Source organism: Oncorhynchus masou, chromosome 27 (genome assembly GCF_036934945.1).
Source record: "Oncorhynchus masou masou isolate Uvic2021 chromosome 27, UVic_Omas_1.1, whole genome shotgun sequence".
In the NCBI taxonomy this organism is placed as follows: Eukaryota; Metazoa; Chordata; class Actinopteri; order Salmoniformes; family Salmonidae; genus Oncorhynchus; species Oncorhynchus masou.
This window is the reverse complement of record NC_088238.1, coordinates 13,802,942-13,827,941: the sequence shown is the minus strand read 5'-3', so window position 1 is coordinate 13,827,941 and position 25,000 is coordinate 13,802,942. Positions and strand designations below refer to the sequence as shown.

Below are 25,000 nucleotides of genomic sequence, written 5' to 3'. Positions count from 1 at the left end.
CAGTAAAAGACAAGAATAACAGATGACTTGGAGACGGAGGGAGATCAAATATTCAGACTTCCAAATGGTCTCCATGTAGGCAAATTCAGCACATCAATCAAAGGGATGAAAAGAGAGTGTAAAAGGGAGAGGTGGAGAAGAAAGGAGGAGTCTCAGTAGAACACAAGAATAACAGAATGACTTGGAGAGGGAAGGAGGGGTCTCAGTAGAAGACAAGAATAACAGAATGACTTGGAGATGGAGGGAGGGGTCTCAGTAGAAGACAAGAATAACAGAATGACTTGGAGAGGGAGGGAGGGGTCTCAGTAGAAGACAAGGATAACAGAATGACTTGGAGATGGAGGGAGGGGTCTCAGTAGAACACAAGAATAACAGAATGACTTGGAGAGGGAGGGGTCTCAGTAGAAGACAAGAATAACAGAATGACTTGGAGAGGGAGGGAGGGGTCTCAGTAGAAGACAAGAATAACAGAATGACTTGGAGATGGAGGGAGGGGTCTCATTAGAAGACAAGAATAACATAATGACTTGGAGAGGGAGGGAGGGGTCTCAGTAGAAGACAAGAATAACATAATGACTTGGAGAGGGAGGGAGGGGTCTCAGTAGAAGACAAGAATAACATAATGACTTGGAGAGGGAGGGAGGGGTCTCATTAGAAGACAAGAATAACAGAATGACTTGGAGAGGGAGGGAGGGGTCTCAGTAGAAGACAAGAATAACAGAATGACTTGGAGAGGGAGGGAGGGGTCTCAGTAGAAGACAAGAATAACAGAATGACTTGGAGAGGGAGGGAGGGGTCTCAGTAGAAGACAAGAATAACAGAATGACTTGGAGAGGGAGGGGTCTCAGTAGAAGACAAGAATAACAGAATGACTTGGAGAGGGAGGGGTCTCAGTAGAAGACAAGAATAACAGAATGACTTGGAGAGGGAGGGAGGGGTCTCAATAGAAGACAAGAATAACAGAATGACTTGAGTCTTTATCTCCTCTTTCAGCTCCCGCGTGTTCTACTCTTTTTGTTATTTAATGTGTGTGTTCTTAAAGAACGTGTTCAGAAAGGTGTGTGTAACTGTGTGTGTTCTTAAAGAACGTGTTCAGAAAGGTGTGTGTAACTGTGTGTGTTCTTAAAGAACGTGTTCATAAAGGTGTGTGTAACTGTGTGTGTTCTTAAAGAACGTGTTCATAAAGGTGTGTGTAACTCTTGTGTGTTCTTAAAGAACGTGTTCAGAAAGGTGTGTGTAACTGTGTGTGTTCTTAAAGAACGTGTTCAGAAAGGTGTGTGTAACTGTGTATGTTCTTAAAGAACATGTTCAGAAAGGTGTGTGTAACTGTGTGTGTTCTTAAAGAACGTGTTCAGAAAGGTGTGTGTAACTGTGTGTGTTCTTAAAGAACGTGTTCAGAAAGGTGTGTGTAACTGTGTGTGTTTGTGGGGGTTTTTGGGCAGTGCGAGCCAGGCCCTCCAGTAATGATCTGTTTTGGCACGGCCCCACAGGGAGTCCAAATGGCCATCCTCTATCCAAGCCCTGCCTATAGGGAAGATGGGATGAAGGGCTGCTGTACCTAACATGTCCACAACGGTCCAACAACCTCCTCAACCTCCTCTCGACTGCCACATCTCTAGAACGTATCAGTAACGTTACTGATAAGTTAACATGGCTGTAATGCTCTGTGATATTGCATGTTGGCATGAAGTAGTGTGCCTGCTTGGCACCCAGTCAACCAAGTCAACTTGTTGGTACTTAGTTTCCCCTGGTTACAGAGCAGTCATTTTGCCTCTGCACGTGAGATGGGAACCAGAGAATTCCTGGATTGCAGATTCGGTGGGACGCATTAGTATGTCGTGCAGAGCGACGCTCTATAAAACGGAGGCTTACCGCTCAATGTATCTTCACAGCTCTCCCACTCATCCCACAGACATTTCTTTACAGGCATCTGGCATCACACTGATGATGATAATCTAAACCATGGGTGCTGAAACAACAGATGTGGCTTACGAACCGAGTTTTGACAACAGAGGTCATTCATGAGGGTTCTGTATACCATATCGTCCTATAGGGCGTTATTGATTGTGATAGATAAGCTCTTTAAATCAATAAGATGTTAAAGGACAGGATTCTCAGTGACGTTTTTCACTCTACCCTCCTCTGGGCCAAGTGGGGGTCACAAGGCTTTTCTCTGTTAACCAAACACGAAGCTACGTTGGAGCTCTGCTGCTAGCCACGCCCCCTTCCTCCAATCCCACGTGTTAAAGCACCACAGCATGAAGTCAAAAATGATTTCAATTTCCCACTCGGGCTCCTGGGGAGAAGATTGGCTGTCTGACGCAGAGCACAGGCCTCATACCCAATGGCACCCTATGTCCTCTATAGAGCACTACATTTGCACTACTTTTTTCACGACCTCATCCCTGATCAAAAGTAGTGCACTACATAGGGAATAGGGTACAATTTGGGACGTAGAAGCAGTCTCAGTGCTTAGGCTGACGTCTTCTTACTAGCACTACTGAGATAATCCTCACAGTATAATCAGAGGACCTTTAGCTCCTACTGATTATTATCCCCTGTGTGTGTGTGTGTGTGTGTGTGTGTGTGTGTGTGTGTGTGTGTGTGTGTGTGTGTGTGTGTGTGTGTGTGTGTGTGTGTGTGTGTGTGTGTGTGTGTGTGTGTGTGTTTGTGTGTGTGCGTGTGTTTGTGTGGTGTGTGTGTGTGTGTGTGTGTGTGTGTGTGTGTGTGTGTGTGTGTGTGTGTGTGTGTGTGTGTGTGTGTGTGTGTGTGTGTGTGTGTGTGTGTGTGTGTGTGTGTGTGTGTGTGTGTGTGTGTGTGTGTGTGTGTGTGTGTGTGTGTGTGTGTGTGTGTGTTTGTGTGTGTGCGTGTGTTTGTGTGGGTGTGGGTGCATCAGGAGAGGCAGATGGACGGTTGCTGGTTAAAGGCAATAATAGTAGCCCCGATTTTTAAATTGATATATTATATCATAGATGGATAAAAGAAATCTGAGCCGTGGAAAAGGTTCAGCAGCTATTTCAGTATGCATGAAGAGAGAATGAGAGGGTGTAAGCAGGGGGTGGGGGGTGGAGGAAGTAGAGGGAGCTGACAGAGGAGGGCGCAGAAATGCGACAGATGGTTGTGGAAGTCTCTCGTTAGTTAGTTTGCCTGGTGGTGTGCTTCAGCTGAGGTTGAGACGGGCAGATGGGGATGTAGAGAAAGGCGGGAGAGGAGAGTGGAGTGGAGGAGAGGAGAGTGGAGGAGAATGGAGGAGAGGAGAATGGAGAGTGGAGGAGAGGAGAATGGAGAGTGGATGAGAGGGGTGGAGAGTGGAGGAGAGGGGAGGAGAGGAGTGGAGAGTAGAGGAGAGGGGTGGAGAGTGGAGGAGGAGAGAAGAGTGGAGTGGAGTGGAGGAGAATGGAGGAGAGTGGAGGAGAGGGGTGGAGAGTGGAGGAGAGGGGAGGAGAGTGGAGGAGAGGGGTGGAGAGTGGAGGAGACAGGTGGAGAGTGGAGGAGAGTGGAGGAGAGGGGTGGAGAGTGGAGGAGAGGGGTGGAGAGTGGAGGGAGAGGGGAGGAGAGGGGGTGGGTGGAGAGGGGAGGAGAGGGGTGGAGAGTGGAGGAGAGGGGTGGAGAGGGGTGGAGGAGAGGGGTGGAGAGTGGAGGAGAGGGGTGGAGGGTGGAGGAGAGGGGTGGAGGGTGGAGAGGGGAGGAAAGGGGTGGAGAGGGGAGGAAAGGGGTGGAGAGTGGAGGAGAGTGGAGGAGAGGGGTGGAGAGTGGAGGAGAGGGGTGGAGAGTGGAGGAGAGGGGTGGAGAGTGGAGGAGAGTGGAGGAGAGGGGTGGAGAGTGGAGGAGAGGGGTGGAGAGTGGAGGAGAGTGGGGGAGAGTGGTGGAAAGTTTGTCTTGGAAGCGGTGATGGGAAGCTTGTCTGGACACAGTGTCAGAGATGTCCTGCTTATGCACTTTGAGCAGTGATTTAGTAATCAAGTAAAAAGGCAAAGAGGGGGAAAGACAGAGAAAAAAGAGAGAAAGAGAGATGGCCTGCGCAGAGGCGGGGGGGAGAGAGAGAGGGCGGGAGATAGATGGATAGATAGAGAGAGAAAGAGAGAGAGAGATGGAGAGAGAGGGAGATTGGGAGAACACAGAGGGAGGGGAAAGGGAGAGATATATTAAGGGACGGGGGGGGGGTGTTACTCCGAGCCCAGATTTAGCCTTCCTATCACAGCTGAGTGAGTCTGGGTGTCTCCTCCATTTTGGGCGTGTATCCAGGGCCAAGCAGCAAGTATGTGACAGTGTGTTAGGGCTAGCAGCTAAAGGTTAGCCAGACTGAGGGTGGCCACGTGTGATAGCACAAGCGGTTAAAAGTTAGCCTTCACACTGAGGGTGATTGTGTGTGTTAACAGTTAGCCTCCACACTAAGGGGGACTGTGTGTGTTAACAGTTTGCCTCCACACTGAGGGTGACTGTATGTGTTAGCGCTAGCAGCTAATAGTTAGCCTCCACACTGAGGTTACTGTGTGTGTTAGCGCTAGCAGCTAATAGTAAGCCTCTACACTGAGGTTACTGTGTGTGTGTTAGCGCTAGCAGCTAATAGTTAGCCTCCACACTGATTTTACTTTGTGTGTTAGCGCTAGCAGCTAATAGTTAGCCTCTACACTGAGGTTACTGTGTGTGTTAGCGCTAGCGGTTAACAGTTAATTCAGCTCATTACTAAGGTTGACGCCCCACCGCTGGCCCTCACAGAGACACAGAGAGGCATGCTGGGATGTTGGAGGACTGCTAGATGGAGTTTACCCCCCGCCAGGGAGGGCTGTGGATGGCATGAGTGGATGATCAGAAGAGGATAAGGGAAGAGGTTTGAAGTATGGTGTGAGGAGACGTTAGAAGCCATGCTGGAGACGTATAGAAACACAATGCAACAGTTTGAGGTGGGTGAAGAGACTGACGGATACAAGCTGGGGGGAGTGAGGGACGGCCTAGAGTGGAAATGTGATGGAAATACCTAGTTAGTTAGTTAGTTAGTCAGGTAGGTAGGTAGGTAGGTAGGTAACCTCCTAAACACAGTCTATAATCAAATTAATAAACATAAATGATCCTCTGAGGGAAAATGTAATTCCACACCCTAATGACAGCATGTTTAACATTGCATTTACCAGGTTATCAACACTCAAACAGGGCCAAAACAAAAGCAAAATGGTGCCTGGAAATACGGATGGTTCCGAAGTAATCAGAGAAGCAATGTCCCTCTCCCTCTGACAGTGTCCCAGCAGCTAGCCCCTCTAGTCTGGTAGTGTTTCAACAGCTAGCCCCTCTAGTCTGGTAGTGTTCCAGCAGCTAGCCCCTCTAGTCTGGTAGTGTTTCAGTAGCTAGCTCCTCTAGTCTGGTAGTGTTCCAGCAGCTAGCCCCTCTAATCTGGTAGTGTTCCAGCAGCTAGCCCCTCTAGTCTGGTAGTGTTCCAGCAGCTCGCCCCTCTAGTCTGGTAGTGTTCCAGCAGCTAGCCCCTCTAGTCTCATAGTGTTTCAGTTAGCTAGCCCCTCTAGTCTGGTAGTGTTCCAGCAGCTAGTCCCTCTAGTCTGGTAGTGTTCCAGCAGCTAGCCCCTCTAATCTGACAGTGTTCCAGCAGCTAGCCCCTCTAGTCTGGTAGTGTTCCAGCAGCTAGCCCCTCTAGTCTGGTAGTGTTCCAGCAGCTAGCCCCTCTAGTCTGGTAGTGTTCCAGCAGCTAGCCCCTCTAGTCTGACAGCGTTCCAGCAGATAAACCCTCTAGTCTGACAGTGTTTCAGCAGCTAGCCCCTCTAGTCTGGTAATTTTCCAGCAGATAGACCCTCTAGTCTGACAGCGTTCCAGCAGATAGACCCTCCAGTCTGACAGTGTTTCAGCAGCTAGCCCCTCTAGTCTGACAATGTTCCAGCAGATAGCCCCTCTAGTCTAGTAGTGTTCCAACAGCTAGCCCTTCTAGTCTGACTGTGTTCCAGCAGCTAGCCCCTCTAGTCTGACAGGGTTCCAGCAGCTAGCCCCTCTAGTCTGACAGTGTTCCAGCAGCTAGCCTCTCTAGTCTGGTAGTGTTCCAGCAGCTAGCCCCTCTAGTCTGGTAGTGTTCCAGCAGCTAGCCCCTCTAGTCTGGTAGTGTTCCAGCAGATAGCCCCTCTAGTCTGGTAGTGTTCCAGCAGCTAGCTCCTCTAGTCTGACAGTGAGCAGCTAGCCCCTCTAGTCTGGTAGTGTTCCAGCAGCAAGCCCCTCTAGTCTGAGTGTTCCAGCAGCTAGCCCCTCTAGTCTGACAGTGTTCCAGCAGATAGCCCCTCTAGTCTGACAGTGTTCCAGCAGCTAGCCCCTCTAGTCTGGTAGTGTTCCAGCAGCTAGCCCCTCTAGTCTGACAGTGTTTCAGCAGCTAGCCCCTCTAGTCTGGTAGTGTTCCAGCAGCTAGCCCCTCTAGTCTGACAGTGTTCCAGCAGATAGACCCTCTAGTCTGACAGCGTTCCAGCAGATAGACCCTCCAGTCTGACAGTGTTTCAGCAGCTAGCCCCTCTAGTCTGGTAGTGTTCCAGCAGCTAGCCCCTCTAGTCTGGTAGTGTTCCAGCAGCTAGCCCCTCTAGTCTGACAGCGTTCCAGCAGATAGACCCTCTAGTCTGACAGCGTTCCAGCAGATAGACCCTCCAGTCTGACAGTGTTTCAGCAGCTATCCCCTCTAGTCTGGTAGTGTTCCAGCAGCTAGCCCCTCTAGTCTGACAGCGTTCCAGCAGATAGACCCTCTAGTCTGGTAGTGTTCCATCAGCTAGCCCCTCTAGTCTGGTAGTGTTCCAGCAGCTAGCCCCTCTAGTCTGGTAGTGTTCCAGCAGCTAGCCCCTCTAGTCTGACAGTGTTCCAGCCTGGAGACCCTCTAGTCTGACAGTGTTGCAGCAGCTAGCCCCTCTAGTCTGGTAGTGTTCCAGCAGCTATCCCCTCTAGTCTGGTAGTGTTTCAGTAGCTAGCCCCTCTAGTCTGGTAGTGTTCCAGCAGCTAGCCCCTCTAGTCTGGTAGTGTTCCAGCACCTAGCCCCTCTAGTCTGACAGTGTTCCAGCCTGGAGACCCTCTAGTCTGACAGTGTTGCAGCCTCTAGCCCCTCTAGTCTGGTAGTGTTCCAGCAGCTAGCCCCTCTAGTCTGGTAGTGTTCCAGCAGCTAGCCCTCTAGACTGACAGTGTTCCAGCAGCTAGCCCCTCTAGTCTGACAGTGTTCCAGCAGCTAGCACCTCTAGTCTGAGTGTTCCAGCAGCTAGCCCCTCGAGTCTGACAGTGTTCCAGCAGATAGCCCCTCTAGTCTGACAGTGTTCCAGCAGCTAGCCCCTCTAGTCTGACAGTGTTCCAGCAGATAGTCCCTCTAGTCTGACAGTGTTCCAGTAGCTAGCCCCTCTAGTCTGGTAGTGTTCCAGCAGCTAGCCCCTCTAGTCTGACAGTGTTCCAGCAGCTAGCCCTCTAGTCTGACAGTGTTCCAGCAGATAGTCCCTCTAGTCTGGTAGTGTTCCAGCAGCTAGCCCCTCGAGTCTGACAGTGTTCCAGCAGATAGCCCCTCTAGTCTGACAGTGTTCCAGCAGCTAGCCCCTCTAGTCTGACAGTGTTCCAGCAGCTAGCCCCTCTAGTCTGACAGTGTTCCAGCAGATAGTCCCTCTAGTCTGACAGTGTTCCAGTAGCTAGCCCCTCTAGTCTGGTAGTGTTCCAGCAGCTAGCCCCTCTAGTCTGACAGTGTTCCAGCAGCTAGCCCTCTAGTCTGGTAGTGTTCCAGCAGCTAGCCCCTCTAGTCTGGTAGTGTTCCAGCAGCTATCCCCTCTAGTCTGGTAGTGTTTCAGTAGCTAGCCACTCTAGTCTGACAGTGTTCCAGTAGCTAGCCCCTCTAGTCTGGTAGTGTTCCAGCAGCTAGCCCCTCTAGTCTGATAGTGTTCCAGCAGCTAGCCCTCTAGTCTGACAGTGTTCCAGCAGATAGTCCCTCTAGTCTCGTAGTGTTCCAGCAGCTAGCCCCTGTATTCTGGTAGTGTTCCAGCAGCTAGCCCCTCTAGTCTGGTAGTGTTCCAGCAGCTAGCCCCTGTATTCTGGTAGTGTTCCAGCAGCTAGCCCCTCTAGTCTGGTAGTGTTCCAGCAGCTAGCCCCTCTAGTCAGGTAGTGTTCCAGCAGCTAGCCCCTGTATTCTGGTAGTGTTCCAGCAGCTAGCCCCTCTAGTCTGGTAGTGTTCCAGCAGCTAGCCCTCTAGTCTGACAGTGTTCCAGCAGCTAGCCCCTGTATTCTGGTAGTGTTCCAGCAGCTAGCCCCTCTAGTCTGGTAGTGTTCCAGCAGCTAGCCCCTCTAGTCAGGTAGTGTTCCAGCAGCTAGCCCCTGTATTCTGGTAGTGTTCCAGCAGCTAGCCCCTCTAGTCTGGTAGTGTTCCAGCAGCTAGCCCTCTAGTCTGACAGTGTTCCAGCAGCTAGCCCCTCTTGTCTGGTAGTGTTCCAGCAGCTAGCCCCTCTAGTCTGACAGTGTTCCAGCAGATAGTCCCTCTAGTCTGACAGTGTTCCAGTAGCTAGTCCCTCTAGTCTGGTAGTGTTCCAGCAGCTAGCCCCTGTATTCTGGTAGTGTTCCAGTATTGTTTTTACAGACTGTATTATACTGTAATATTTACTATGGTGTTTTTGTTTTATTGTCTTTGACATAGGAGTGGGGGCTTTCGCCTTGAGGCAACCTACTGGACAAATACTTAAAGATCACATTTTCCACAACCTTTAGGTAGATAGGACTGTGGTCTGAACAGAGAGTTCAGAGCTTCTGCTCTTTTCTGTAACCTGTAAGGAACACAATATATGGTCTGTACTTGGCATGTAGGTTTCTCACTTATGGGTGGCACAAATTGGGATTTTGGGGAGGGGATTGGGCAGGTTATATGCAAATTCAATATACTAGTATTTCCATATATACTGTAGACTCAATTGTTTACTACAGTGTTTCTTTTCAGATAAAACTGTAATATTTTTTATAGTATTCTACAGTATACTACAACATTCTATAGTAAGTACTATACACGATCAAGTGACACTACAGCGTTTAGTATAATATTCTACACTATACTACAGAATTCTATAGTAAGTACTGTAGTATTGTTTCATTTGGGATTGAAGGAGTTTACTGCCTGGTAATGGCTCCGGAAGCTCTGGGTGCGATTAATCATGCCTTGCCCATACAGCATTAATCAAATGCCGCATCCAAGATCTTTCTGTTAAACGTCTCCTTCATGATGTGAATATGCGGTTCATTTTCTGACACAACGATACGCTCAATACGCTCCCATGTTAGTGAACAGCTAGCGAACAGAGGAATCTGTGTCTATCTTCATTGGAGAGGAGGATTTCGCCCGAGGGAGGACGGGAGGTTTGCAATTGAAATTAGGAAGATTAAATTCATTTACGACATGCCTGTCAAATCACTGGGGAGGCTGACTGAGCAGTGAGCACCCTGAAATGTGTGATACAACGACCACACGGTCGAGGGTAACCGAGATGGTCACAACACCTCCAGCACCATATATGGTCATATGGTGTTGAATTGAAGTGGTGGTACTGTGTATATGATACAGACTGACGCACAGGGAAGTGCTGATTGAGCGGGGAGTAGCTAGGGCTTTTAACAAACCCATTTATTTTTCAAGTGAGGATTTTTACAGCTTTTTTTAATTGGATTCTCCGCTAATTAATCGTAATTATATTCTAATGATGTGCGTGTCAGAGTAGTACATGATTCTGAGACAAAGTGATCATTTCAATGTCATTGAAGTTAATTCCACATGTCACCGCCATGAAACAGTGACTATGGAGCGATCAGGCGTGGCTGATCGGCTTGCTGCTTGACTAATACACTAATTCGACAAAGTCCAGTTTCAAAGGACGCATCCCAAATGGCACCCTATGGGCCCTGGCTAAAAGTACTGCACTATATAGTAAATAAGGATTTTACCCTGCTCTTAGCTTTAGCATAAACCAGCCATTCTAGAGAGTTAGAGTTGGAGAAGAAGTACGGACATTGGTATTAATGATCAATTGAGAGCGGCTTGGAGAGGGAACCCACAGCCACAGTTGTCCATTACCATTGAGTGGAAATCTATGAGTGTTAATGTGTAGGATAAAGCTAATGCAGCGTTGATGTTAGCATTAGTCAGCTGTTCAGAGCTTAAATGCTTAAGAGCTCCGTGAGGGCCCAATCATTCACTCTGTCGCAGATAGAGAGAGAGAGAAAGAGAGAGAGAGAGAAAGAGAGAGAGAGAAGAGAGTGATGAAGAGAGTGCGAGAAAGAGAGCAAGAGAAGAGAGTGATGAAGAGAGATAGAGAAGTGTGTGTGTGAGTTTGTGCAGGTATTCTGGAGAAGTGAAGTCACTCACCCCTCTCCCCAGACACAGAGAGGTGAGGACAGAGCCAAGGCCTTTGTCTTAATGAGGCCAGAGATGGCCCACGAGAGTCACACACACACACTTCTCCCCTCTCCCCTCACCTTCGGAGCAGCAGCTTGGGGTGGTTCTTGCTCTCCAGGTTGCGGTCGATGAGGTCAGAGAGCAGGTGCTTGAGGACATCGGTGGCGTACTCCAGTTTACTCTGCAGCATTGTCATGATGAGCGAGGCCACGTTGCCGCGGTCGCGCATGGAGAAGCCGCGCTGCGACTCGAGCGTGCGGATGAATGAGAGCAGGAAGACCTTGTTGTTGATGAGCTGGCCGAACAGCTTCAGGCCCTTCTCCACCTGCTCCTGTCTGTAGCCCGGCACCTGGGAGACAGGGAGGAGAAGAAGAGAGGAAAGGGAGGAGAGACGGATACGCTTAGATGACAATTTATTTATTTAACTAGGCAAGTCAGTTAAGAACAAATTCTTATTTTCAATGACAGCCTAGGAACATTGGTTTAACTGCCTTGTTCAGGGGCAGAATGACAGATTTTTACCTTGTCAGCTCAGGGAGTCCAACGCTCTAACCACTAACCTGCCGTCCCGTCAGAGGTGACACTTGTCTCAGATACAGAGACTGTTTGGGGTCAAGGTTTGGGGTCAGTCATGCATGCATACATTTTACACATGGGTGGTCCGGGGAATGGAATCCACTACCCTGGCATTACAAACACCACGCTCTACCAACTGAGATACAAAGGACCACATGGTCAGGCCAAACGCCTGGCCCAGGTCATGGGTGTAACATAACATCACAACATCCCTAGTCATTAGAGTAACATGAACCCAACACTAGAGGAATCAGACATCACTACATCCCTCGTCATTAGAGTAACATGAACCCAACACTAGAGGAATCAGACATCACTACATCCCTAGTCATTAGAGTAACATGAACCCAACACTAGAGGAATCAGACATCACTACATCCCTCGTCATTAGAGTAACATGGACCCAACACTAGAGGAATCAGACATCACTACATCCCTCGTCATTAGAGTAACATGAACCCAACACTAGAGGAATCAGACATCACTACATCCCTCGTCATTAGAGTAACATGGACCCAACACTAGAGGAATCAGACATCACTACATCCCTCGTCATTAGAGTAACATGAACCCAACACTAGAGGAATCAGACATCACTACATCCCTCATCATTAGAGTAACATGAACCCAACACTAGAGGAATCAGACATCACTACATCCTAGTCATTAGAGTAACATGAACCCAACACTAGAGGAATCAGACATCACTACATCCCTCGTCATTAGAGTTACATGGACCCAACACTAGAGGAATCAGACATCACTACATCCCTCGTCATTAGAGTAACATGGACCCTACACTAGAGGAATCAGACATCACTACACCCCTCGTCATTAGAGTAACATGGACCCAACACTAGAGGAATCAGACATCACTACATCCCTCGTCATTAGAGTAACATGGACCCTACACTAGAGGAATCAGACATCACTACACCCCTCGTCATTAGAGTAACATGGACCCAACACTAGAGGAATCAGACATCACTACATCCCTCGTCATTAGAGTAACATGGACCCAACACTAGAGGAATCAGACATCACTACATCCCTAGGCGTTAGAGTAACATGGACCCAACACTAGAGGAATCAGACATCACTACATCCCTCGTCATTAGAGTAACATGAACCCAACACTAGAGGAATCAGACATCACTACATCCCTCGTCATTAGAGTAACATGGACCCAACACTAGAGGAATCAGACATCACTACATCCCTCGTCATTAGAGTAACATGGACCCAACACTAGAGGAATCAGACATCACTACATCCCTCGTCATTAGAGTAACATGGACCCAACACTAGAGGAATCAGACATCACTACATCCCTCGTCATTAGAGTAACATGGACCCAACACTAGAGGAATCAGACATCCAGGGATAGACTATAGACTCTGACTGACTGTGGGGAAGAACTCATTCATGGCCTTGGCATCTCCCATTCCAGCCAAATCCATTATCACTCCACTGGCTCAATTCAAATCAAATCAAATTTTACTTGTCACATACACATGGTTAGCAGATGTTAATGCGAGTGTAGCGAAATGCTTGTGCTTCTAGTGCCGACAATGCAGTAATAACCAACCTAGATGTTAAGACCTGGTTCTCTCAAATGGCAGTCTGTTAAGACCTGGTTCTCTCAAATGACAGTCTGTTAAGACCTGGTTCTCTCAAATGACAGTCTGTTAAGACCTGGTTCTCTCACATGACAGTCTGTTAAGACCTGGTTCTCTCAAATGACAGTCTGTTAAGACCTGGTTCTCTCAAATGACAGTCTGTTAAGACCTGGTTCTCTCAAATGACAGTCTGTTAAGACCTGGTTCTCTCAAATGACAGTCTGTTAAGACCTGGTTCTCTCAAATGACAGTCTGTTAAGACCTGGTTCTCTCACATGACAGTCTGTTAAGACCTGGTTCTCTCACATGGCAGTCTGTTAAGACCTGGTTCTCTCAAATGGCAGTCTGTTAAGACCTGGTTCTCTCAAATGACAGTCTGTTAAGACCTGGTTCTCTCAAATGACAGTCTGTTAAGACCTGGTTCTCTCAAATGGCAGTCTGTTAAGACCTGGTTCTCTCAAATGACAGTCTGTTAAGACCTGGTTCTCTCAAATGACAGTCTGTTAAGACCTGGTTCTCTCAAATGACAGTCTGTTAAGACCTGGTTCTCTCAAATGACAGTCTGTTAAGACCTGGTTCTCTCAAATGACAGTTTGTTAAGACCTGGTTCTCTCAAATGGCAGTCTGTTAAGACCTGGTTCTCTCAAATGGCAGTTTGTTAAGACCTGGTTCTCTCAAATGACAGTTTGTTAAGACCTGGTTCTCTCAAATGACAGTGTGCTAATGATTACAGCCTGGAATGTGGTCATGGGAGGATATCTGGGAGAGTCAGCATGGGAGGATATCTGGGAGAGTCAGCATGGGAGGATATCTGGGAGAGTCAGCATGGGAGGATATCTGGGAGAGTCAGCATGGGAGGATATCTGGGAGAGCGAGGAGTTCTGCCGAGCACCTTTTTAAGGTGGAGTCATTTGAACCAAGTCTTTTGAGAGCCCTGCTTATTTCTTTGATTCCACAATATGAACGTTGTTCCCAGGCAAAGCTGACGCAAGATGAAAGCAGCGTGTGTGGTGTATTCCCCTCTACGGGCGGAAATTGTCCCCGCGCCATTTACGCTAGTCTAGTCAGTCGGCGTGCGATTTCCCGTTTTCATAAATTGCACCTACAGAGATGACATTTTTTGATCTGTCAGGATCGATTGGAGAGAGCAACGGTCTCTCTATGTGACGCGTCTGTCAGGGAGCACAAGTTTCCTCGCTGTCGCTTTCCATGAGGACACAGTAATCTGCAGTTCACACTGTGCAAAAGAAATTGTCCCACTGCAACCCCATAATAAAAACAACAGCCCTATTCAACATCCCACTGTAGCCCCATAATAAACAGCCCTATTCAACATCCCACTGTAGCCCCATAATAAAAACAACAGCCCTATTCAACATCCCACTGTAGCCCCATAATTAAACAGCCCTATTCAACATCCCACTGTAGCCCCATAATAAAAACAACAGCCCTATTCAACATCCCACTGTAGCCCCATAATTAAACAGCCCTATTCAACATCCCACTGTAGCCCCATAATAAAAACAACAGCCCTATTCAACATCCTACTGTAGCCCCATAATCAAACAGCCCTATTCAACATCCCACTGTAGCCCCATAATAAAAACAACAGCCCTATTCAACATCCCACTGTAGCCCCATAATAAAAACAACAGCCCTATTCAACATCCCACTGTAGCCCCATAATTAAACAGCCCTATTCAACATCCCACTGTAGCCCCATAATAAAAACAACAGCCCTATTCAACATCCCACTGTAGCCCCATAATCAAACAGCCCTATTCAACATCCCACTGTAGCCCCATAATAAAAACAACAGCCCTATTCAACATCCCACTGTAGCCCCATAATCAAACAGCCCTATTCAACATCCCACTGTAGCCCCATAATTAAACAGCCCTATTCAACATCCTACTGTAGTCCCATAATAAAAACAACAGCCCTATTCAACATCCCACTGTAGCCCCATAATAAAAACAACAGCCCTATTCAACATCCCACTGTAGCCCCAAAATCAAACAGCCCTATTCAACATCCCACTGTAGCCCCATAATTAAACAGCCCTATTCAACATCCCACTGTAGCCCCATAATTAAACAGCCCTATTCAACATCCCACTGTAGCCCCATAATCAAACAACAGCCCTATTCAACATCCCTCTTAATTAAACAACAGCCCTATTCAACATCCCACTGTAGCCTCATAATCAAACAGCCCTATTCAACATCCCACTGTAACCCCATAATAAAAACAACAGCCCTATTCAACATCCCACTGTAGCCTCATAATTAAACAGCCCTATTCAACATCCCACTGTAGCCTCATAATAAACAGCCCTATTCAACATCCCACTGTAGCCCCATAATAAACAGCCCTATTCAACATCCCACTGTAGCCTCATAATTAAACAGCCCTATTCAACATCCCACTGTAGCCTCATAATAAACAGCCCTATTCAACATCCCACTGTAGCCCCATAATAAACAGCCCTATTCAACATCCCACTGTAACCCCATAATAAACAGCCCTATTCAACATCCCACTGTAGCCCCATAATAAAAACAACAGCCCTATTCAACATCCCACTGTAGCCTCATAATAAACAGCCCTATTCAACATCCCACTGTAACCCCATAATAAACAGCCCTATTCAACATCCCACTGTAGCCCCATAATAAACAGCCCTATTCAACATCCCACTGTAGCCCCATAATCAAACAGCCCTATTCAACATCCCACTGTAGCCCCATAATAAACAGCCCTATTCAACATCCCACTGTAGCCCCATAATAAACAGCCCTATTCAACATCCCACTGTAACCCCATAATTAAACAGCCCTATTCAACATCCCACTGTAGCCTCATACTTAAACAGCCCTATTCAACATCCCACTGTAGCCCCATAATAAAAACAACAGCCCTATTCAACATCCCACTGTAGCCTCATACTTAAACAGCCCTATTCAACATCCCACTGTAGCCCCATAATAAAAACAACAGCCCTATTCAACATCCCACTGTAGCCCCATAATAAAAACAACAGCCCTATTCAACATCCCACTGTAACCCCATAATAAACAGCCCTATTCAACATCCCACTGTAACCCCATAATAAACAGCCCTATTCAACATCCCACTGTAGCCCCATAATAAACAGCCCTATTCAACATCCCACTGTAGCCCCATAATTAAACAGCCCTATTCAACATCCCACTGTAACCCCATAATAAACAGCCCTATTCAACATCCCACTGTAGCCCCATAATTAAACAGCCCTATTCAACATCCCACTGTAGCCCCATAATTAAACAGCCCTATTCAACATCCCACTGTAACCCCATAATAAACAGCCCTATTCAACATCCCACTGTAGCCCCATAATTAACAGCCCTATTCAACATCCCACTGTAACCCCATAATTAAACAGCCCTATTCAACATCCCACTGTAGCCCCATAATTAAACAGCCCTATTCAACATCCCACTGTAACCCCATAATTAAACAGCCCTATTCAACATCCCACTGTAACCCCATAATTAAACAGCCCTATTCAACATCCCACTGTAGCCCCATAATAACAGCCCTATTCAACATCCCACTGTAGCCCCATAATAAACAGCCCTATTCAACATCCCACTGTAGCCCCATAATAAACAGCCCTATTCAACATCCCACTGTAGCCCCATAATAAAAACAACAGCCCTATTCAACATCCCACTGTAGCCCCATAATAAAAACAACAGCCCTATTCAACATCCCACTGTAGCCCCATAATAAAAACAACAGCCCTATTCAACATCCCACTGTAGCCCCATAATAAACAGCCCTATTCAACATCCCACTGTAACCCCATAATAAACAGCCCTATTCAACATCCCACTGTAACCCCATAATTAAACAGCCCTATTCAACATCCCACTGTAACCCCATAATAAACAGCCCTATTCAACATCCCACTGTAACCCCATAATAAACAGCCCTATTCAACATCCCACTGTAGCCCCATAATTAAACATCAGCCCTATTCAACATCCCACTGTAGCCCCATAATTAAACAGCCCTATTCAACATCCCACCTACTGATTACTATCACAAAATCAGGAGAAAAGTTAGGCATCCATTTTCCATATTCTCTGAGGAAAAATCCAATGTATATCTTCTTGAGATTTAACAGGTAGGCCCAGAGTCATCGCTAATATTAGTACATTTGAGTCATTGAGACATTAGCTCTAATCCTTTTATAAAGAGAGAGAGAGATTCAGCCCAATCAAATTCACTCTACAAACTATGAATATGTACTGTAGGAGATTGCCCATCCACACTTTATTTGCTCCAAGCCCAATAAGGGCTATTTCCTGTACCATCTCCCACATCAATAACAATTAACCAGCTATCACCAGCCAGAGATGAGCCCACTGCTACTTTCATTAGGTTTCATTTCACATTAAACTCCCTCATATAACGGGACATTTATACCCATTAAAACATCATTAATTTTTCTTATAACGGGGAATTCTCATCAGGCACCCGCATGGTCGACTCTGAGCCTGTGAAATCGGCGCCTCGCAGCTAGAAGTTGTTCAATTATCACTGTCCATCACTGTTATTAGGGAATAAATAACTAGCTTGTCAGTTCAGAGTTGATTTGCTTTTCTCTCCGCTATACTTTTAATTTGTCCTCGACTCTGAGAAACCGTCTTGTCACATGTTGTTACCATTACTAACAAGAGATTTGACTGAACTACTGCGTCAAGCACTAATGAGAGACAGTGTTATTTGTTTACAGAGCGTGAGCACAAACAACGACAGCTTTAATTCTGCCCGTAACCCCACTGTACCTTTAATTTACTTGTATACTTTTTAATTAGAATGCATTGATGGAAACCACTTTGAGATATGCGTATTGTTCTACGTCAGGTATTTAACGAGGAACAATGTTCAGGACCTAAACTGAAGTGAAATTCAGTCAGGCAGATGATAGGGCAGCCGTTGTGATATTTGGTCAGGCAGTTGACAGGGCAGCTCTTACCTCCAGGTCCCTGAGAACAGGGTGCTCCTCTATGCCAGGGAAGAGGACCCTCATGGTGTAGGTCCTGTAGTCCAGGAAGGGGATGCCCACTCCGTCCAGGTCACTGGTCAACTCATGGATGTCTGTCTGCAGCTCGGCAAAGGCTGAGGGGATAAACGGACAAACAGTCTCCTTAAAGGTAGAGTCAGCGACATGACGTATAGTTGAAGTCGGAAGTTTACATACACCTCAGCCAAATACATTTAAACTCAGTTTTTCACAATTCCTGACATTTAATCGTAGTAAAAATACCCTGTCTTAGGTCAGTTAGGATCACCACTTCATTTTAAGAATGTGAAATATCATCATAATGGGGTCAAAAGTTTACATACACTCAATTAGTATTTGGTAGCATTGTCTTCGAATTGTTTAACTTGGGTCAAATGTTTTGGGTAGCCTTCCACAAGCTTCCCACAATAAGTTGGGTGAATTTTGGCCCATTCCCCCTGACAGAGCTGGTGTAACCGAGTCAGGTTTGTAGGCCTCCTTGCTCGCACAGGCTTTTTCAGTTCTGCCCACACATTTTCTATAGAATTGAGGTCAGGGCTCTGTGATGACCACTCCAATACCTTGACTTTGTTGTCCTTAAGCCATTTTCCACAACTTTGGAAGTATGCTTGGGATCATTGTCCATATATCCACATAATTTTCCTACCTTATGACGTCATCTATTTTCTGAAGTGCACCAGTCCCTCCTGCAGCAAAACACCCCCACAACATGATGCTGCCACCCCCATGCTTCACGGTTGGGATGGTGTTCTTCGGCTTGCAAGCCTCCCCTTTTTTCCTCCAAACATAACAATGGTCATTATGGCCGTTATGGCCATTTTTGTTTCATCAGACCATAGGAAATTTCCCCAAAAAGTTTGATCTTTGTCCCCATGTGCAGTTGCAAACCATAGTCTGGCTTTTTTATGGCAGTTTTGGAGCAGTGGCTTCTTCCTTGCTGGCCGGCCTTTCAGGTTATGTCGATATAGGGCTCGTTTTTACTGTGGATATAGATACTTTTGTACCTGTTTCCTCCAGCATCTTCACAAGGTCCTTTTCTGTTGTTCTGGGATTGATTTGCACTTTTCACACCAAACTATGTTTATCTCTAGGAGACAGAACGCGTCTCCTTCCTGAGCGGTATGATGGCTGCGTGGTCCCTTGGTGTTTATACTCGCGTACTATTGTTTGTACAGATGGACGTGGTACCTTCAGGCATTTGGAAATGACTCCCAAGGATGAACCAGACTTGTGGAGGTCTACATTTTTTTCCTGAGGTCTTGGCTGATTTCTTTTGATTTTCCCATGATGTCAAGCAAAGAGGCACTGAGTTTTGAAGGTAGGCCTTGAACTATATCCACAGGTACACCTCCAATTGACTCAAATTATGTCAATTAGCCTATTAGAAGCTTCTAAAGCCATGACATAATTTTCTGGTATTTTCCGAGCTGTTTAAAGGCACAGCCAAGTTAGTGTATGTAAACTTCTGACCCACTGGAATTGTGATACAGTGACTTATAATTGAATTAATCTGTCTGTAAACAATTGTTGGAAAAATTCCTTGTGAATGCACAAAGTAGATGTCCTAACCGACTTGCCAAAACTGTAGTTTGTTAACAAGACATTTGTAGTGTGGTTGAAAAACGAGTTTTAATGACTCCAACCTAAGTGTATTTACACTTCCGACTTCAACTGTAGATACACAGAGTAAAGAGCATATTGGGTCAATTTCCGCAACAACGAAGAGCTTTGGAGCGTGAGGCTAAACTTCTCCACTGTTTCTGTCCCGTGGGTACCACGTTGTAACAGCAGGAGGTGAACCCGTGCACACGTGCAGATACTGTGTGTAACTGTGTGAGAGCGATGTCTTGCATCTTGTCCATCACAAACTGTGGTGCTGCTCATGCAATGGCATTTCGCTGACTCTATTGACAGTGTTGGAAAAAGTACTCAATCATCATACTTGAGTAAAAGCAAAGATACCTTAATAAAAATGACATCATTGACAAATGAAACGTGTTTATTGAGTACACCAGATCAGAGACAGTAGGGATGACCTGGGATTGTTCTCTTGATAAGTGTGTGAATTGGAATTTTACTTTTGGGTGTCATGGAAAATGTATGGAGTACAATTAATAATGTGAATCCTTACCCTCTTTACACTCCAGGGCCACACGAGACTCTAGGTTGTCCATCTGCATCTGCAGCCTCTTCAGGGTGAGGTCGCTCTCGCGTGACTTGCGTTTATATGCAATGAGCACTATCACAATGAAGAGGATGAGCAGGGCACCGGCGCCGGCGATGCTGATGATGGCCGTGCTGCTCAGCGGACTGTCTGACGTGATGTGGACCACGCCTGGGGAGAACTCGATGCCGCCCACACGGGCCTGGGGTGGGAGAGACAGGGGAGAGGGGTTAGAGACAGGGGAGAAGGGGGAGAGAGATGGGAGAGGGGGGAAAGGGAGGAGAGACAGGGGAGAGCGGTTAGAGACAGGGGAGAGGGGGGAGAGAGATGGGAGAGGGGGAAAGGGGGGAGAGACAGGGGAGAGGGGGAAGAGAGATGGGAGAGGGGGGAAAGGGAGGAGAGACAGGGGAGAGGGGTTAGAGACAGGGGAGAGATGGGAGAGGGGGAAGGGGGGAGAGACAGGGAAGAGGGGGAAGAGAGATGGGAGAGGGGGGAAAGGGGGGAGAGACAGGGGAGAGGGGTTAGAGACAGGGGAGAGGGGGGAGAGAGATGGGAGAGGGGGAAAGGGAGGAGAGACAGGGAGAGGGGTTAGAGACAGGGGAGAGGGGGAGAGAGATGGGAGAGGGGGAAAGGGGGAGAGACAGGGGAGAGGGGGAGAGAGAGGAGAGAAGGCGTGAGAGACAGGGGAGAGGGGTAGAGACAGTGGAGAGGGGGGAGAGACAGGGGAGAGGGGGGAGAGAGAGGAGAGAAGGCGTGAGAGACAGTGGAGAGGGGTAGAGACAGTGGAGAGGGGGGAGAGACAGGGGAGAGGAGAAAAGGGGTTATTGTGTGGACGCACTGAGACCGTGGTTCTGAAGGTTTTGTCTTTGTGAACCTCCTGGGTGGTGTCATCAGAAACGTTGTATTCCAATGGTTATTGTGAAACAAAACTGCATAAGTGGTTTATGAAATGAGACACAATTGTGAATCAGCGGGAATAAAATGCATCTTGAATGGTCCACTGTTATAAACATGAATAAAACAGAGCAGAGAGACATATTGCCTTGATGTCTGTTTGTCTGTCCCTCTTTCTGTCCTGATTTTTGTCTGTCTCTATTTTTACGGTAATGTCTCTCTGGTCTGAAGGCCTGTCTCTCTGGCTCTATTTTACAGTAATACGTCTGGTATCCTGTCGCTCTGTCTGTCTCGCTCTATTTTACGGTATTGCGTCTGGTAGCCTGTCTCTGTCTGTCTTTATTTTACGGTATTGCGTCTGGTAGCCTGTCCCTGTCTGAGTGGCTCTATTTTACGGTAATGCGTCTGGTAGCCTTTCTCTCTGTCTGTCTCGCTCTATTTTACGGTATTGCGTCTGGTAGCCTGTCTCTGTCTGTCTTTATTTTACGGTATTGCTTCTGGTAGCCTGTCTCTGTCTGGCTTTATTTTACGGTATTGCGTCTGGTTGCCTGTCCCTGTCTGAGTGGCTCTATTTTACGGTAATGCGTCTGGTAGCCTTTCTCTCTTCTTCTGCTGCCCATCAATCATTGGTCCAGGTGGCAGAGCAGGAAGCGTCTCAGAACCACAAATGGAACCTTTATTGAGTTTGTGCCTGCCTCATCCCTCTTATTGAAACGGTTATTTGTTGTTTCTCTGTTTGAATGTTGAGAGTGGACAGTATAACCCAATGGTCCGATTAGATTATAGTCTGGGCCTGGCCCGGGACAGCAGGAGGGTGGGTGGGGGGGTTGGAATGGGGACCGGTGTGTGTGTGTTGGTGTGTGTTTGTGTGTGTGTGTGTGTGTGCGTGTGTGTGCGTGCGTGCGTGTGTGCGTGTGCGTGCGTGCGCGTGCGTGCGTGCGTGCGTGCGTGTGTGTGTGTGTGTGTGTGTGTGTGCGTGCGTGCGTGCGTCACTCACCAAGACTTTGTGTCGCCCTGTCAGGTTGGGCGACTCACACAGCAGCTGGTTGTCTGACACGGTCAACAGACAAGGTTTATCACCAATCAGAACCGTGTAGTTCAGCTTGCCGTTATTACCGTTGGTATTGGTGGGAGGGAGGAAGTTCCGCCCCTGAGAAACAGGAAGGAAATGGCATTGGACTGGGTAAGGTATTGTTTTGTATAAATGGTATGCATACATTGATATAACTAGACTATGTAGACTATAAACATGTAACTAAACTGTATGCAGAAGTGTGTTATGTATGGAGAGAGAGAGAGCAGAGAGAGAGAGAGAGAGAGAGCAGAGAGAGAGAGAGAGACAGGAACAAGTCCCCCTTCACCTTCAGTATAATGGGGGAGCCAGGCTTGAGCTCCAGCACCCCAGACACATGGAGGGGTTCGAACTCGGGGTTGGGGTAGTAGATGAACGGCGTGTTGTTGAGGGCCAGCACTGCCTGCACGTCATCCAGGATGAAGCCAAACTCATCGGGCCGCGCTGGCACCTCCCTCTGCCTGCCCAGGCTGATGGGCAGCTCTGGGGCCTGGCACAGCATGGACGTGGGGCTGAACACCTGGCATATCTGTTGGCAGAGAGCAGAGGGGACAGGGTGATGAGTATGGACGACAACGCTATTTTATGTTATTATAGTATGTTTATTTTATAGTGGGACAGATACACGGATACATGATGCATGGTCAGTAATAGTTATATTAGTATTGATACATGATACATGGTCAGTAATAGTTATATTAGTATTGATACATGGTCAGTAGTAGTTATATTAGTATTGATACATGGTCAGTAATAGTTATGTTAGTATTGATACATGATACATGGTCAGTAATAGTTATATTAGTATTGATACATGGTCAGTAATAGTTATATTAGTATTGATACATGGTCAGTAATAGTTTATGTTAGTATTAGTTATATTAGTATTGATACATGGTCAGTAATAGTTATATTAGTATTGATACATGGTCAGTAATAGTTATATTAGTATTGATACATGATACATGGTCAGTAGTAGTTATATTAGTATTGATACATGGTCAGTAATAGTTATATTAGTATTGATACATGATACATGGTCAGTAATAGTTATATTAGTATTGATACATGGTCAGTAGTAGTTATATTAGTATTGATACATGGTCAGTAATAGTTATATTTATGGTATTGTTATGTTACATGATACATGGTCAGTAATAGTTATATTAGTATTGATACATGGTCAGTAATAGTTATGTTAGTATTGATACATGGTCAGTAATAGTTATATTAGTATTATTGATACATGGTCAGTAATAGTTATATTATGGTATTGTTATATTAGTATTGATACATGGTCAGTTATAGTTATGTTAGTATTGATACATGGTCAGTAATAGTTATGTTAGTATTGATACATGGTCAGTAATAGTTATGTTAGTATTGATACATGGTCAGTAATAGTTATGTTAGTATTGATACATGGTCAGTAATAGTTATGTTAGTATTGATACATGGTCAGTAATAGTTATGTTAGTATTGATACATGGTCAGTAATAGTTATGTTAGTATTGATACATGATACATGGTCAGTAATAGTTATATTAGTATTGATACATGGTCAGTAATAGTTATATTAGTATTGATACATGGTCAGTAATAGTTATGTTAGTATTGATACATGGTCAGTAATAGTTATGTTAGTATTGATACATGGTCAGTAATAGTTATGTTAGTATTGATACATGGTCAGTAATAGTTATATTAGTATTGATACATGGTCAGTAATAGTTATGTTAGTATTGATACATGGTCAGTAGTAGTTATGTTAGTATTGATACATGGTCAGTAATAGTTATGTTAGTATTGATACATGGTCAGTAGTAGTTATGTTAGTATTGATACATGGTCAGTAGTAGTTATGTTAGTATTGATACATGGTCAGTAATAGTTATATTAGTATTGATACATGGTCAGTTATAGTTATGTTAGTATTGATACATGGTCAGTAATAGTTATGTTAGTATTGATACATGGTCAGTAGTAGTTAGTTATATTTATGGTATTGTTATAGTATGATACATGGTCAGTAATAGTTATGTTAGTATTGATACATGGTCAGTAATAGTTATGTTAGTATTGATACATGGTCAGTAATAGTTATATTAGTATTGATACATGGTCAGTTATAGTTATGTTAGTATTGATACATGGTCAGTAATAGTTATGTTAGTATTGATACATGGTCAGTAATAGTTATATTAGTATTGATACATGATACATGGTCAGTAATAGTTATGTTAGTATTGATACATGGTCAGTAGTAGTTATGTTAGTATTGATACATGGTCAGTAATAGTTATGTTAGTATTGATACATGGTCAGTATATAGTTATGTTAGTATTGATACATGGTCAGTAATAGTTATGTTAGTATTGATACATGGTCAGTAGTGGTTATGTTAGTATTGATACATGGTCAGTAATGGTTATGTTAGTATTGATACATGGTCAGTAATAGTTATATTAGTATGTTAGTATTGATACATGGTCAGTAATAGTTATATTAGTATATTAGTATTGATACATGGTCAGTAGTGGTTAGTATTGATACATGGTCAGTAGTGGTTAGTATTGATACATGGTCAGTAGTGGTTATGTTAGTATTGATACATGGTCAGTAGTGGTTATGTTAGTATTGATACATGGTCAGTAGTGGTTATGTTAGTATTGATACATGGTCAGTAGTGGTTATGTTAGTATTGATACATGGTCAGTAGTAGTTATGTTAGTATTGATACATGGTCAGTAGTGGTTATGTTAGTATTGATACATGGTCAGTAGTGGTTATATTAGTATTGATACATGGTCAGTGATGGTTATATTAGTATATTAGTATTGATAGGAGTCCCAGGAGGCTGCTGAGTGGAGAACGTGTCATAATAATGGCTGGAACAGAGCTTATAGAACGGCATTTGATCCCATTCCACAGATTCCGCTCCAGTCATTACCACAAGCCCGTTCTCCACAATTAAGGTGCAACTAACCTCCTGTTTTAAATACATGCTTTTGGGCTTCACTGCATTCACTTGTCAGCATTTGGAAGTCATGGTGTGAAACAACTCTACCTAACAGGCCCTATGTTAGACAGACCTCCCGTAGGCCAGTCTGCAGTCAGTCTACAGTCATTACGGTCCCTTTCATATGACAGGTTTACATGTCAGTCAGAGCCCTGGAAGAGATGGCATCTAATCCATTCAACGTTATGGCCGCCACCTACTGGAGTG

The 25,000-nt window shown here is 45.7% G+C and overlaps 1 protein-coding gene across 1 annotated transcript in view; it reads right to left on the bottom strand.

The window, feature by feature from the left end:
* Window positions 1–25,000, bottom strand: part of LOC135515626 (plexin-A4-like) — a 448,288-nt gene that overhangs the window by 52,678 nt on the left and 370,610 nt on the right. The window contains 5 exon segments of the mRNA XM_064939255.1: window positions 10,453–10,721; window positions 17,597–17,739; window positions 19,776–20,010; window positions 21,700–21,852; window positions 22,064–22,303. Of these exon segments, the coding sequence (XP_064795327.1) occupies window positions 10,453–10,721; window positions 17,597–17,739; window positions 19,776–20,010; window positions 21,700–21,852; window positions 22,064–22,303 (1,040 nt within the window).